Here is a 13,498-nt window from a genome sequence, read left to right as displayed (position 1 = left end):
CTATCATTTTAATAATTATATTTTGTTACTAGTATGTGTACTCCCTCCATTTCATTTTTAAATGTCACTTTAACATTTTTCTTTATCTCAAAATAAGTTTCTTATTACGAGGTAAAATAATCATGGTTGGGAAGGTTATTGTAGCCAAAGCCATCGGAATTTTTATTTCTTAGGACGAATCCATTCTGTTCTAATAAACTAGGAAAGATAAAAGAATAATTGAAAGAAAAATAGTTATTCATCGAAGTCTCGTTTATTCTATGACCAGAGTTCAACAAGGATCTATCGCTCGAAATTTTAGCTATACAACTTTCCTAGGATTGTAGTTCAATTGGTTAGAGCACCACCCAGTTAATACAGAAGCGGGTTCGAGTCCTATCATACAATTTTCTTATTGAAATCGACTCAATTAATTATTATTTTAAAAACTGCATAATTAGACAATTATTAATGATAACTAAGAAGCAACATTTGACACAAATACAATACCATGGACACGGACACCGTAGACATTTCAACCATAAAGTAGGGGCAATTTAGTCAAATCCCCACACACCCATCTTCTTCTCGTCTTCTCTATGTTCTCTCTATTCCTTCCCACACCATTGTCTCTCCCAACCACTATCCTCCCCCACCGTGGTCATCACCACCGCATCCTCCACTATCACAATCACCACCCTCGTCACAAACGAAATTTGTTAAGATACGGACGCGCTGTCGACGAAGTCCTCTTCTCCCTCTCGCTGGAGACCCGTTTTCACCACACCACGTCATTACTGAGAGAGAACTCCAGTGAGATAAAGATGAAGAGTCCAGATTCGTCAGGGCCGTCTTAACAAATTCATAGGCCCGGTTTTAATTTTATAAGGGTTGCAAAAAAAATTAAATAAAGGGCCCCAAAAAAAAATAAATAAGCCATTTTAAAAAAAAAAATATAAAACACACTTTGGTGGGTCTTGAACATATGACCTCACACTCAACAAAAAGTGGCCATGCCACTAAAGCAAGCTGTACAAACTGAAATAATTTGCTTTTAATAGGTATATAACCATTATTTTTGTGTCTTACATATTAAAAAAAAAAATATTTTGGGCCCCAAAAAATTGGAGGCCCGGTGTCGTCGCCCAGCCTCGACGGGCTATGGGCCGGCCCTGAGATTCGTCCTCGCCACCACCCTCACATCGGACACCCAATATGTTTTGTCAAAGATGATAACAGCGGTGGTCGTTGGTGATTGAGAGAGAGCATGACTGAGAGAGAAGTGGAGGTTACGACGCCGGTGATGATGGCAGTGATCAATATGAGAGGTTATGACGCCGGTAGCTAAAGAGAGAACCGACGAGAGATGGTGTTGAACAAAGAGAAATGGCAGAGAGAGAGAAGGAAAAGAATAAAAAAAAAAAAAAGATGTATAAAACTACAGTGACGTATGGTGTATGTATTGTGTTTGGATTTTTGTGTTTACTTATCATTTTATAAGATGAAGGGAGTATATATGTTTTATCATAAATCATGTGTCGGAGATAGATTATTCAAATATACGTTATATGTTTCAACTTTTAATCTAAACAAACCCTACTTTGTTTCGGAGAAAGATTCTGTATAAATATGCGTTCTTTGTTTATTTGTAGGTGTTCAATAGATTGTATACAAATTAAATTAACAGTGGTATAAACGAATATAGTATAAAGGTGTTGTGTTTTATCCAAAAAAAATTAAGAGGTTATTGTAATTTTCTGTAAGATGGAGATAAGCCGGCCGAAAAAAATCAAATTCAAAACTAACTTTTAGTTTTTTATAGAACTATTTTTAGATTTGAGACTGACATTTTCAAATGTCATCTTGTTATTATGATGAAAAACTTATTTCATAGGATTGTATATAAATAAATCACATCACTAATATTCAAATATCCCAACAAATTAATAGATCAACGAAATTAAACTTCATTCTGATACTTAACATCATGAAATTTTAGAAAATTTCACTATATATCATATTATATTTTAATTTCAGTTTATCGTAATATGTGAAAAATAATTATAGATTATTAATATTAAATTACTATAAAGGTTGACAAACTTATAAATATCGTAAGCTCCAATTATTTCCTTAAATAAATTTGTCCATATGAATGTTATATAGTTGATGTTATTTAAAAATATAGAAATTTGTATTTACTATATTGTTGATGCTATTTTAATAGATAAGTATAATTTGTTACAATATGAAAGTGAAAACTATCATACTCTTAATTTTAATTAAAATAAGAATAATTTTAACTATAATTTTTTTTGAGAGATTAACTATAATTTCTTAAAAACCATTATTCATAATTTATACATGTTAGCACAATGAGAAAGAGTGAAAAACATGGATGAATGGTTCGTCCGAGCGCCCTAGTTCAAAAGCATTCACATAATAAAAATCATAACACAATAGGAATCAACAAAGTCAACTTATTTCCAACAATAGAAATTTAACTACTCATGGAAAATAACTTATGATTCATTTAGATAAAATTCTGATTTCCTGGGTTGAATCTACACCATTTGTCTTCCAAGGTGTTCTTAACGTTTTTCACTAGGTAGGTATATCAGAACCCTCAAGAACTTATATATATATGGATACCACATTTTGTCCATTATTTTTGTGATGTTCTCGGTTTAGATTTTTCTTAAAAAAAGTATTGACTGGTTAATCCGCAACCAGCCACAAAAGGGGAGGGGTTAAAATTTTCAACCCTATAATTCTAGTTGGTCGCCCTGCTTCGCCCTTTATTAATCCACAACCATCCACAAAAGGGGAGGGGTTAAAATTTTCAACCCTATAGCTCTAGTTGGTCGCCCTGCTTCGTCCTTTATTAATCCGAAACCAGCCACAAAAGGGGAGGGGTTAAAATTTTCAACCCTATAACTCTAGTTGGTTGCCCTGCTTCGCCCTTTTATTAGACATATTAATAACAGGTGGATTTACCCGTTTTGCCATCCCTAAGATGAAACTTCTATTCATTGTGCATATATGCAAAAGAAGGAATAATGAGTTACATATACACATAAAAACGAAATGCAGAAAGATAAAACAAAACAAAAAATGCCATCAACAATTGTAATTAAACAAAACAAAAAAAAAATCCATGAACAATTGTTAAGGAATACATAAATCAAATAGTTCATAATATAGAAAAAAAAGAAAGAAAGAAAACTCGATGATGTTTATGTTTCATATAGTAATTTATTTTGAACCCTTAACAAGTGTCTTGCCTAAGACCGCTCATATAGCAACAATTTCCTTGTGATTGTCAGCATCTGTAATAATTTCTCTTATTCTCTCTTCCCAAGAACAATTTAATCTACGATCAAATTCTTCCACATCTTTGTTAATTTTTGCCATTTTTGCTTGATGAATCTCATCATCATCGAACTCAACCACATGATCATCTTCTTCCTCAACTTCCCTGTCAATATTTGTCGTTAAGGCCAGATTAATCTCATCATCAAATTCAACTACACGATCATCTTCTTTCTCCATTTTATTGTCAATTTTTGCCATTATTAAGACATGATCAATCACATCATCAAACACAACCATGCGATCATCTTCATTCTCCACTTCCTTGTCAAATTTTTCCATTAAGCCCTGGTCAATCTCATCGTCAAACTCAACCATATGATCATTTTCTTCCTTCACTTCCTTGTCATTTTTTCCCATTAAGCCCATATGAATCTCATCATCAAACACAACCACATGATCATCTACTTCCTTCAAAGAAGAATTCTTATGTTGCTTTTTGTTCCTTCTTCGATTCTTTTTTTTTTTTTTTTTATTCTTGCTAGTTTTATTCCCCTTAGCTTCTCCATCATTTGATCCATTAATAAAAGACACAAGCTCTTCAATTGGACGTTCATCTACTACATGTTTTTCTTCTCTTTCAACTTCAACATTCTTCTGAATCCTTTTAATTTCTTTACACTTATTTTTCTGTAAGCGTTTCAAAAGTCTACTAGGGTTGCATTTTGTGTTTATAATCAACTTCAACATCTCTTCTTTTGCACGATCATCAAGCCAATGAAATATGTCGCACATATCCTTTGGTGATTTTATTTCCACTGTTCGAGCTATTTCATGACATGTGAGATCAACCAATGGCTTTAACTGAAGGTTGTATGCAGCATATGCCAGCTCACAGAGGTTGTCAGCCACTATCCTAACAAACTCCTCATCATACAATTTTCTTTCCTTGTTTGAGTGGCCTTGTATGTGATGAAATCGACAATAATCAAGAATTAAGCTAAACATTGCAAGACTTACTTTTTCAGGAAGACATACTGGAGAACTCTTGGAAGATCCTATGCCTTTTTTTGATATTTCTTGACATATAAAAGGGCAAACCATTGCAATCTCTCTATCCACTAGTTGGATTGAATCGTCACAAGTTTTAAGCCATACATAAGGCTTCATCATCTCAGTTTCTGACATCTAAAAAAACAAGAGAAAGATAAATACACTACAATAAAGAAAAATATGTAAGTAAAAAAAAATTAAATTGACTACAATTTTTAAAATATTTATTTTCATTTTGAAAATTAAATAATTAAACTATATTTTAATGGGCCATTGTATGAAAAAATAAATAAACTATATTTAATGATGCTCTCGGTGAGGATAAAATCAAAACGTGAATGAAGCTTTTATTGACGCGTGTGGCAGAATATGCTACATCTAAAGTCTATAGAAAAAACAGAGTGTCGAAATGAAGTTGTACACGTTAGATAAGACCGCAAATGTTTCATAAATTAACATCTTCTCGTTCATGCGAATGTATTCGAGCAATTAATAAAAAATGAATCACAAGTAAAACAAAACAATGAATCGATAAACAAAAAACACAAATTAATCGATGAAGCGATTCCAAAATTAAGTCTCGCTCATTAGTGGATTGAATCATTGACAAGCATGACGTTGCAATTTTTTTGACAAAGTATGATATCACACTACGTTGAAAGAAAATTGACAAACTTGACATTCGAAAGAAAAATTATGACATTGAAATAATTAATTGTGCAAGAGTTGCATATGATAATGTATAATAACCAATCAATACGAATAATATCTAATAGAAAAGAAAGAACCTGAACAGGCTTAGACGATGCTTGTTGTTGACAGACGCTGCTACTGTTGTTGTTGCGGCTGCCTTTCAGACAGAAAGGCGACCACATATGCTTTAAGCTTTTATATGCAAAAAAAAACCTTATGTTTTATCTCTAAAAAAACATTTCCCTTAGTTTTTGCTTCATGTTTCATGGGCTTGACCCAATTGAAAATTAACACACTTACCTTTTTCTACAAGATAATATTATTAAGGAGTAAATAGGCAATCACCCCCCTGAAATTGCACAACGTTAATCAATGTACCCCCTCCGTCAAATTTTTCTGTTAGTCAACATGACGTTTTGCAAATACTCCCCTTAAGTTTTATACTTATGTGCAAAATACCCCCCAAACTTAAAAACAAGCACCATACATCCTTTTTAACGTAATTGTTCACATAATTGATCAATGATCATAACTCTTGCAGATGTTCTTTCTTAGTAAGTCAAATTAGCTAAAACCTATGCTAAATGTTACCATTGTATGCATTAATAGTATATATATCTCAGTTTGGTGTGACTAATGCTTTAGCTAGCTATGCTGACAAAGAAGCAATGCTTGGTACATACTCATGAATCCATAAATGTTTAGCATAATCTAAGGGTACTGTTTTGAGTTGACACACAATCAGTTGGAAAGAAAAAATTAAAACAGAGGATACTTATTCTACTTTGGTGTATTAAAATTGTCTTTGTTCTTAAATTTATGTGATTTGAAAAACTGAAACAATTGTTTTTTTCCATTTCAATTTCCCATGTTACAATATTTTGTCTAATTTGTGAATAATTACATTAAAAAGGATGTATGATGCTTGTTTTCAAGTTTGGGGGGTATTTTGCACATAAGTGTAAAACTTCAGGGGGGGTATTTACAAAACGTCATGTTGAATAACATAAAAATTTGACGGAGGGGGTAAATTGATTAACGTTATGCAATTTCAGGGGGGTAATTGAAGTTTTGTTAATTTCAGGGGGGTAATTGACGAAACTTACAATTTCAGGGGGGTAATTGCCTATTTACTCTATTATTAAGTTTTTGAGAATTTATTTTCCCACCCTATCATCTTCTCACAGTCCCACCACTTTGAATATTTTACCATTGTTCGAATTTTATAATTCGAAGCGTCTTTGACGTTTTCAAATTATAAATTCCGAATTAGGTTAAACCAAAATACATTAAAATGACATAAATTAAAATAACATAATTTAAAGAGACATAATATAAATTGATAACAAAATTCAATAATTCAAGACATTTTAATCATTGATCAAGAATTCATAATACGTTTACATTAACATAACACTTATTACAACAAAATATTATACACCTAATGATAAATCTATGGTGCAAGAAGATGGAGGGAGAAGGAGGAAAAAGATTGTTATCCCATTCGCCCATCCTCAAAAGATTTAAATACAAGATGACAAAGTGGGAGAAGGTTTATGTGATTAGCAATCCATATCCAGGATGCGGAGTGCAAATTTGCAGAGTGGAAAAAAACCCTTTTACCATTCATCGTATCCCCATAAGATGACACAAACCTTTGTATGAAAGGCCAATGATAGAACATTGACATCATAAATGATCCAAAAGAAAAGTAAGAAAGAAAAGAAGAGAACATGAGTTAGAATGAAAATTAGTAAAGAGTGAAGGGATACTTATAGACAATAAAAATAAATTAACTATAGCGACAATCAATATAAGCTGAAAAATGTAGTCAACCTTACTGATCAGTCAAACAACACATGTTAAATGACCCTAGAACCAACTAACCAAACTGATCAAGCCACCTTCCATATTATTGACTGATTTTGATTATATAATCCGAAATCATTCCCAGGTTATATTTGATTATATAACTGAAACCGTGAAACGTGCCCAGATAATATTAAAACTTGTACTTTGGTGGGTTTAGTATAATTCAGATTATGTAATCTTAAGCAGTTAATTACATGATTTTTCTGTGGTCCACATTGTCCCGACAATTCTTGTGGTTCACAACACACATAAACTTCTATAAATTGGGTCTAGTATAAATTGGCGTGTTTGGTTAAATTGATAGAAAGATAAAAGTTAAAAGAAATCACAAAATTGATAAATTTATTTCGTGTTATCTTGACATTTCTAGTCTCTTCAATAACTATAAAGATAGTTTTATTAGCAATAAGTTTCTTACAAATGACACTCCTAGATAAACTTGAAACTTTGAAACATCGTTGAACCCTTACATTTTTAAATAGTTACTGTAATTTTTTGTTTTTTTTTTTTTGAGGGAGTAATTTTTTGTTTTGTTAGTGTTGTTTTAATTTACATTTATATAAACAAAATTATAAATATTAATTTTTCTTGAAAGTCAATTTAATATATTAATTTTTAATATACGTAGGATTGAACCAAGCTATAGAATAAAAATAGGGTAGCCTTGCTTGATGCTATTAAAATGGCTATTTCTAATGAGATGCAGGTTGTATTATTTGAAACTGATTCTAAGATTTTGGCTGATGCACTCACCAATAACTCTTCCCCTTCCAATGAGTTTGGTGATCTTGTAACCCAGTGTAGAAGTCTCTTACTTGATAAACCCGACTTCGCAGTGTCGTATGTTAGAAGGCAAGCTAATAGTGTTGCTCATAGTATTGCTAGAGCTTCGCTATCTCATCCTAGCCCCCATATTTTTCATCATGTATTGCCTACTTTGTACCATTTAATTTTGAATGAAATGAATTAATTCTGCCTTTGCTCAAAAAAAAAGAATAAAAATAGGGTTTCCATATAGTGGCATGACTATATCAAAATAAGAGTTACAGTGAAAATATACGGTAAAACCTAAAAAATCCAATGAAGTAAACTCGATAGCATATTATCTAAAAGCAAATAATGATACATAGCATTGTTATCCTCATTGACTGCCCCTAAAATATCCTTCTTAAATCCTCATTGACTGCCCCTAAAATATCCTTCTTAAAAGGTGATATATTTGGAAGTTGAACCAATTCCACACATGCTTCCAGTTTTGATGATGCCTGATGAATTACTACTCCTCTTCTGGATACAATTATTCTTTATTGCTGTGATATTTTTTAACTCGAAACTATTAAGAAAATCTTTCTTTGACTTCTTCATTACGTTGCTCTTCACATTTAACAAGTTATATCCAGGTCCATTATTTCCGCAAAATCTTCTTTTACTAGGTGGAACTTTGGTGCATGTTTTTATTTGTCTACTTTGTTTTCTTGCATCTTCTTCTTGCATCGTTTCGCGAGACGATCAACTGCTTCATTATCAGCCTGAGCCAATTTTTTTTACCTTAGCCTCATACAGCTGCAACCAAGTGCATGAAACTCTTTTTTCTTTCATCTTCCTAACTACTTCATTAGTGCAATTTTCACCAAACTGCTTTTCAAAGAACTTTTTCCACAATTTATCTGTTATAGAGCTCAAATCCATCCCTTAACTGACCTTCTCAATATGCATCAACTGGTCAAGTGTGCAGTACTGCAGTGCGGCAAGATTCTCTCAAGCATATGATGATCAACATGACTAACATCTCCAAGATATTTTACGGAACAAAGAGTACAAGCGATATACACAAAATCTGGGTGTATATGGGAGCCCCAACTCTCTCACACCCGATGATTGTATTTATTTTGTAGGGGCCAATGAGAGAGTCAATAATTTTTTTTTTTTTTTACAAAAGACACATTTACAAGATCAAACAACCTTTGAATGACTTTGGAATCATTATTACTAGATGTAAAGGTCATTATATATTTTTTTTTATCAACTTCGGAAAAGGTTATATTAAGAGAGAGTCAATTCCCTTGAAAAAAAAAGAGTCAATTGCGTTGCTCATTCTCTTGCGAGGGCATCACACATTTTTAATGGTCCTAATTTTTTTTTATTACAATCCTCCTTGTGATGAATGAAATTCATTAAGTTTTCTTTGGTAAAAAAACAGATCTATTTGAAGCAGTTGCAATTTTGTGAGTGTCACTGATATTTAACGGAGTACCCACTATTTCATCACAAGAGCAACTATAAGAGTGTGGTGAGGTGACAAAAGATTTTTTTTTCCTTTCAAAACTTAGTATTCAACCTAAGATCAACCAGTCCAAAAGATTCAATCCCACTATCTATTTACGGGGAGACAAATTTAAAGTCAGAGCAAAACATTCATGGACTAGTCCACCGAAATTGATTGAGGTGGCAAAATATTGAATTCTCAAAAATGTCGGTGCAAATCTGGTTTACATCGACAATGTGTTTACTCTAAACTCAAATTAAATACCCTTGGTTAAATTTGGTTTAAGCCATATATCTTCCGCTATTTCTACAAGCTGGGACTAAGGGATCAGGATACTTGCTATAAAATATATGTCTGAGGCACGCATATATAGAGTTCAGGCCACCTTCAAGAGATTTTAGGATAGTTTCTTCACTTGGCTATAAATGTAAAGGACCTTATTATTAAAAAAATGTTGCATCTAAATATTTGTTTTAATTTTTCTGAAGAAAAAAATAAAATATATAACTCAATTTTGAACGGAAATCACCCAAAGTTTAAAAGAAATATCAACCTGCGATTTCAAAAGGCACAAAAAGGCATGCAGATGGAAAAGACTTTTCTCTTAGATTTCTTTAAAAAAATTTAAATGATATTTTAAGGTTTAAGCGGACTAAACCTAAACTTTTTCAATATTGTTCTATGAAGGACGCCCTAAATCTAAAGCAGTATCACATTTCCTACACAAAAAGCAAAAGTAAAAATATTCATATTTCTGCATAATAGTAAGATTTTGAATATGGCATGCCAATAAAATATTTCCATGTAATTATTCACATTTTCATGAAGATGTCACTATGTCAGTATGTTAAATCAATGCTAACTTTGCTCTTGAGTGATTATTACTAATTATAAATTTTCAAATATTATCTATAAAACTTCACAAACATTGGCATTTTTTAACATCGAGAAACCAAACAGTAATACACCGACTTCACAAGACCAAACAGAAATTGTAGAGTGCTTAACATAAAATGAGATTATCAATTGAGTAGATAGCGCAAGCAGTGTCGCAGAACTAGAACTTGTCTAAAAGATTTGCTGATATTTGTTTTGAAGAGTTTTATCCATAAGGTTACTCATCCCTGTGATTGTCACAATCTCTAAGAATTTCTTTTATTCTCTCTTCCAAAGTACAATTTAATCTGCGCGCAAATTCTTCCACTTCTCTGTCAGTCATTAAGTCATGATCAATATCATCATCAAACTCAACCGCATAATCATCTTCTTTCTCCACTTCTCTGTCAATTTTTGTCATTAAGGTCTTATCAATCTCATCATCAAACTCAACCCTAGGATCACCTTCTTTCAACACTTGCTTGTCAATTTTTGCCGTTAAGGCCTGATCAACCACATGATCCTCTTCTTCCTTCATAGAAGAATTCTTCTGTTTGTCTTTTTTCATTTTTCTGTTCTTTTTCTTATTCTTGCAAGTTTTATTCCCCTTGGTTTCTCCATCATTTGATCCATTAATAAAAGACACAAGCTCTTCAATCGGGCGTTCGTCTACTACATGTTTTTCTTCTCTTTCAACTTCAACATTCTTCTGTATCCTTTCAAACTCTTTACGCTTATTTTTCATTAAGCGTTTCAAAAGCCTACTTGGGTTGCAAGTTGTGTTTATAATCAACTTCAACATCTCTTCTTTTGTACGATCATCAAGCCAATGAAATATGTCGCACATCTCCTTTGGTGATTTTATTTCCACTGTTCGAGCTATTTCATGACATGTGAGATCAATCAATGGCTTCAACTGAAGGTTGTATGCAGCATATGCCAGCTCACAAAGGTTGTCAGCCATTATCCTAACAAATTCTTCATCATACAATTTTCTTTCCTTGTTTGAGTGGCCTTGTATGTGATGAAATCGACAATAATCAAGAATTAAGGTCAACATTGCAAGACTTACTTTTTCAGGAAGACATATTGCAGAACTCTTGGAAGATCCTGTGCCTTTTTCCGATATTTCTTGACATATGAAAGGGCAAACCATTGCAATCTCTCTATCCACTTGTTGGATTGAATCGTCACAAGTTTTAAGCCATACATAAGGCTTCATCATCTCAGTTTCTGACATCTAAAAAAACAAGAGAAAGATAAATACACTACAATAAAGAAAAATATGTAAGTAAAAAAAAAATTAAATTGACTACAATTTGTTAAATATTTATTTTTGTTTTGAAAATTAAATAATTAAACTATATTTTAATGGGCCATTGTACGAAAAAATAAATAAACTATTTTAATGATACTCTCGATGAGGATAAAATCAAAACGTGAATGAAGCTTTTATTGACACGTGCGACAGAATATGCTACCTCTAAAGTCTATAGAAAAAACAGAGTGTCGAAATGAAGTTGTACACGTTAGATAAGACTGCAAATGTTTCATAAATTAACATCTTCTAGTTCATGCGAATGTATTCGAGCAATTAAAAAAAAATGAATCACGAGTAAACAAAACAATGAATCGATAAAAAAAACACAAATTAATCGATGAAGCGATTCAAAAATTAAGTATCACTCATTAGTGTAGTGAATCATTGACAAGCATGACGTTGTAATTTTTTTGACAAACTTGACATTCGAAAGAAAAATTACGACGTTGAAATAATTAATTGTGCAAGAATGACATATGATAATGTATAATAACCAATCAATACAAATAATAGCTAATAGAAAAGAAAGAACCTGAATAGACATAGATGATGCTTGTTGTTGACAGACGCTGCTATTGTTGTTGCCGCGGCTGCCTTTCACACAAAAAGGCGACCATAGTTGCTTCAAGCTTTTATATGAAGAAAAAAAAACATCTCCTTTGGGTTTTATCTCTAAAAAAAAAACATTTCCCTTAGCTTTTGTTTCATGTTTCATGGGCTTGGCCCAATTGAAAAGTACACACACACTTGCCTTTTTCCACACAATAATTATTTTATTTTTTGAGAATTTATTTTCCCACCCTATCATCTTCTCACACTCCCTCCACTTTGAATATTTGACCACTGTTCGGATTTTATAGTTCGAAGCGTCTTTGACGTTTTCAAATTATAAATTCCAAATTGTGTTGAACCAAATATATTCATTAGAATGACATTAATTAAAATAACATAATTTAATGACACATAATATACATTGACAACAAAATTCAATAATTCAACACAACTTATTATTTGATCAAGAATTCATAATACATTTACTTTAACATAACACTTATTACAAAAAAAATATTATAAACCTAATGATAAATCTATGGTGCAAGAAGATGTGGGGAGAAGGAGGAAAAAGATTGTTATCCCATTCGCGCATCCTCAAAAGATTGAAATACAAGATGACAAAGTGGGAGAAGGTTTATGTGATTAGCAATCCCATATATATCCAGGATGTGAAGTGCAAATTTGCAGAGTGGAACAAAACCCTTTTACCATTCATCATATCTCCACAAGATGACACAAACCTTTGTATGAAAGGCCAATGATAAAACATTGACATCATAAATGTTCCAAAAGAAAAGTAAGAAAGAAAAGAAAAGAACATGAGTTGGAATGAAAATTTGTAAAGACTGAAGGGATACTTATAGACATAATAAAAAATTAACTATAACAACAGTTGATATAAGCTGAAAAACGTGGTCAACCTTACTGATCAGTCAAATAACACATGTTAAATGACCCTAGAACAAACAAACCAAACTGATCAAGCCACCGTCCATATTATTGAATGATTTAGATTATATAATCCGAAATCATTCCCAGGTTATATCTGATTATATAAACTGAAACATGCCCAAATAATATAAATTAAAACTTGTACTTTTGTGGGTTTGGTATAATTCAGATTATGTAATCTTAAGCAGTCAATTACATGATTTTTCACTGGCCCAAATTGTATCGACAATTATTGTGATCAACGACACACATAAATTTCTATAAATTGGCATGTTTGGTTACATTGCAAACCACACCATAACCATGAACACTTATCCACTATATATAAACACTAAGCTACCTGCAATGTGCTCCAACAACGAGAAACCTAATATGTTGAGGATCCATGTTGATGTCACACAGTCTATCATGAAGGACGTACACTAGAAGGATAGATAGTGTTGAGTACGTCGTCCGTCGATAGAATTAGATGGACGTGGTGGATTCACTCAGATTAAACTCTATATTTGGTCAACTTAGTTCGAAGGGACTGATAGATTTAGACACTCCATTGGTTAGATCTTTATGAGATATTTGAAAAAGTTTAATTCAACCTAGGACTTATTTCTGTTTTATTGTGT

At 32.2% G+C, this 13,498-nt stretch overlaps 1 protein-coding gene and 2 pseudogenes across 1 annotated transcript; all 3 read right to left on the bottom strand.

Moving 5' to 3' along the window:
• Positions 1-3,020: 3,020 nt before the first annotated feature.
• Positions 3,021-4,461, bottom strand: LOC146896369 (SKP1-like protein 21). The gene has a single exon (XM_085732259.1). It carries the CDS (start codon positions 4,459-4,461, stop codon positions 3,274-3,276), a length of 1,188 nt encoding a protein of 395 aa, XP_085588385.1. The 3' UTR covers positions 3,021-3,273.
• A 3,651-nt stretch (positions 4,462-8,112) lies between these two features.
• Positions 8,113-8,893, bottom strand: LOC146896368 (uncharacterized; annotated as a pseudogene).
• A 1,155-nt stretch (positions 8,894-10,048) lies between these two features.
• On the bottom strand, positions 10,049-11,296 carry LOC146896367 (SKP1-like protein 21 pseudogene; annotated as a pseudogene).
• Positions 11,297-13,498: the final 2,202 nt, after the last annotated feature.

The sequence above is a fragment of the Medicago sativa genome, chromosome 8, assembly GCF_051527215.1.
Source record: "Medicago sativa cultivar Bolivia chromosome 8, Bolivia_mono, whole genome shotgun sequence".
Lineage (NCBI taxonomy): Eukaryota > Viridiplantae > Streptophyta > Magnoliopsida > Fabales > Fabaceae > Medicago > Medicago sativa.
Note: the sequence above shows the minus strand (reverse complement) of the source record. Positions and strands in the feature narration are given on the sequence as shown.

Bases quoted from the DNA above. Each gene is read 5' to 3' on its own strand.
- LOC146896369 (XM_085732259.1), bottom strand. From the start codon at position 4,461: ATGAAGCCTTATGTATGGCTTAAAACTTGTGACGATTCAATCCAACTA.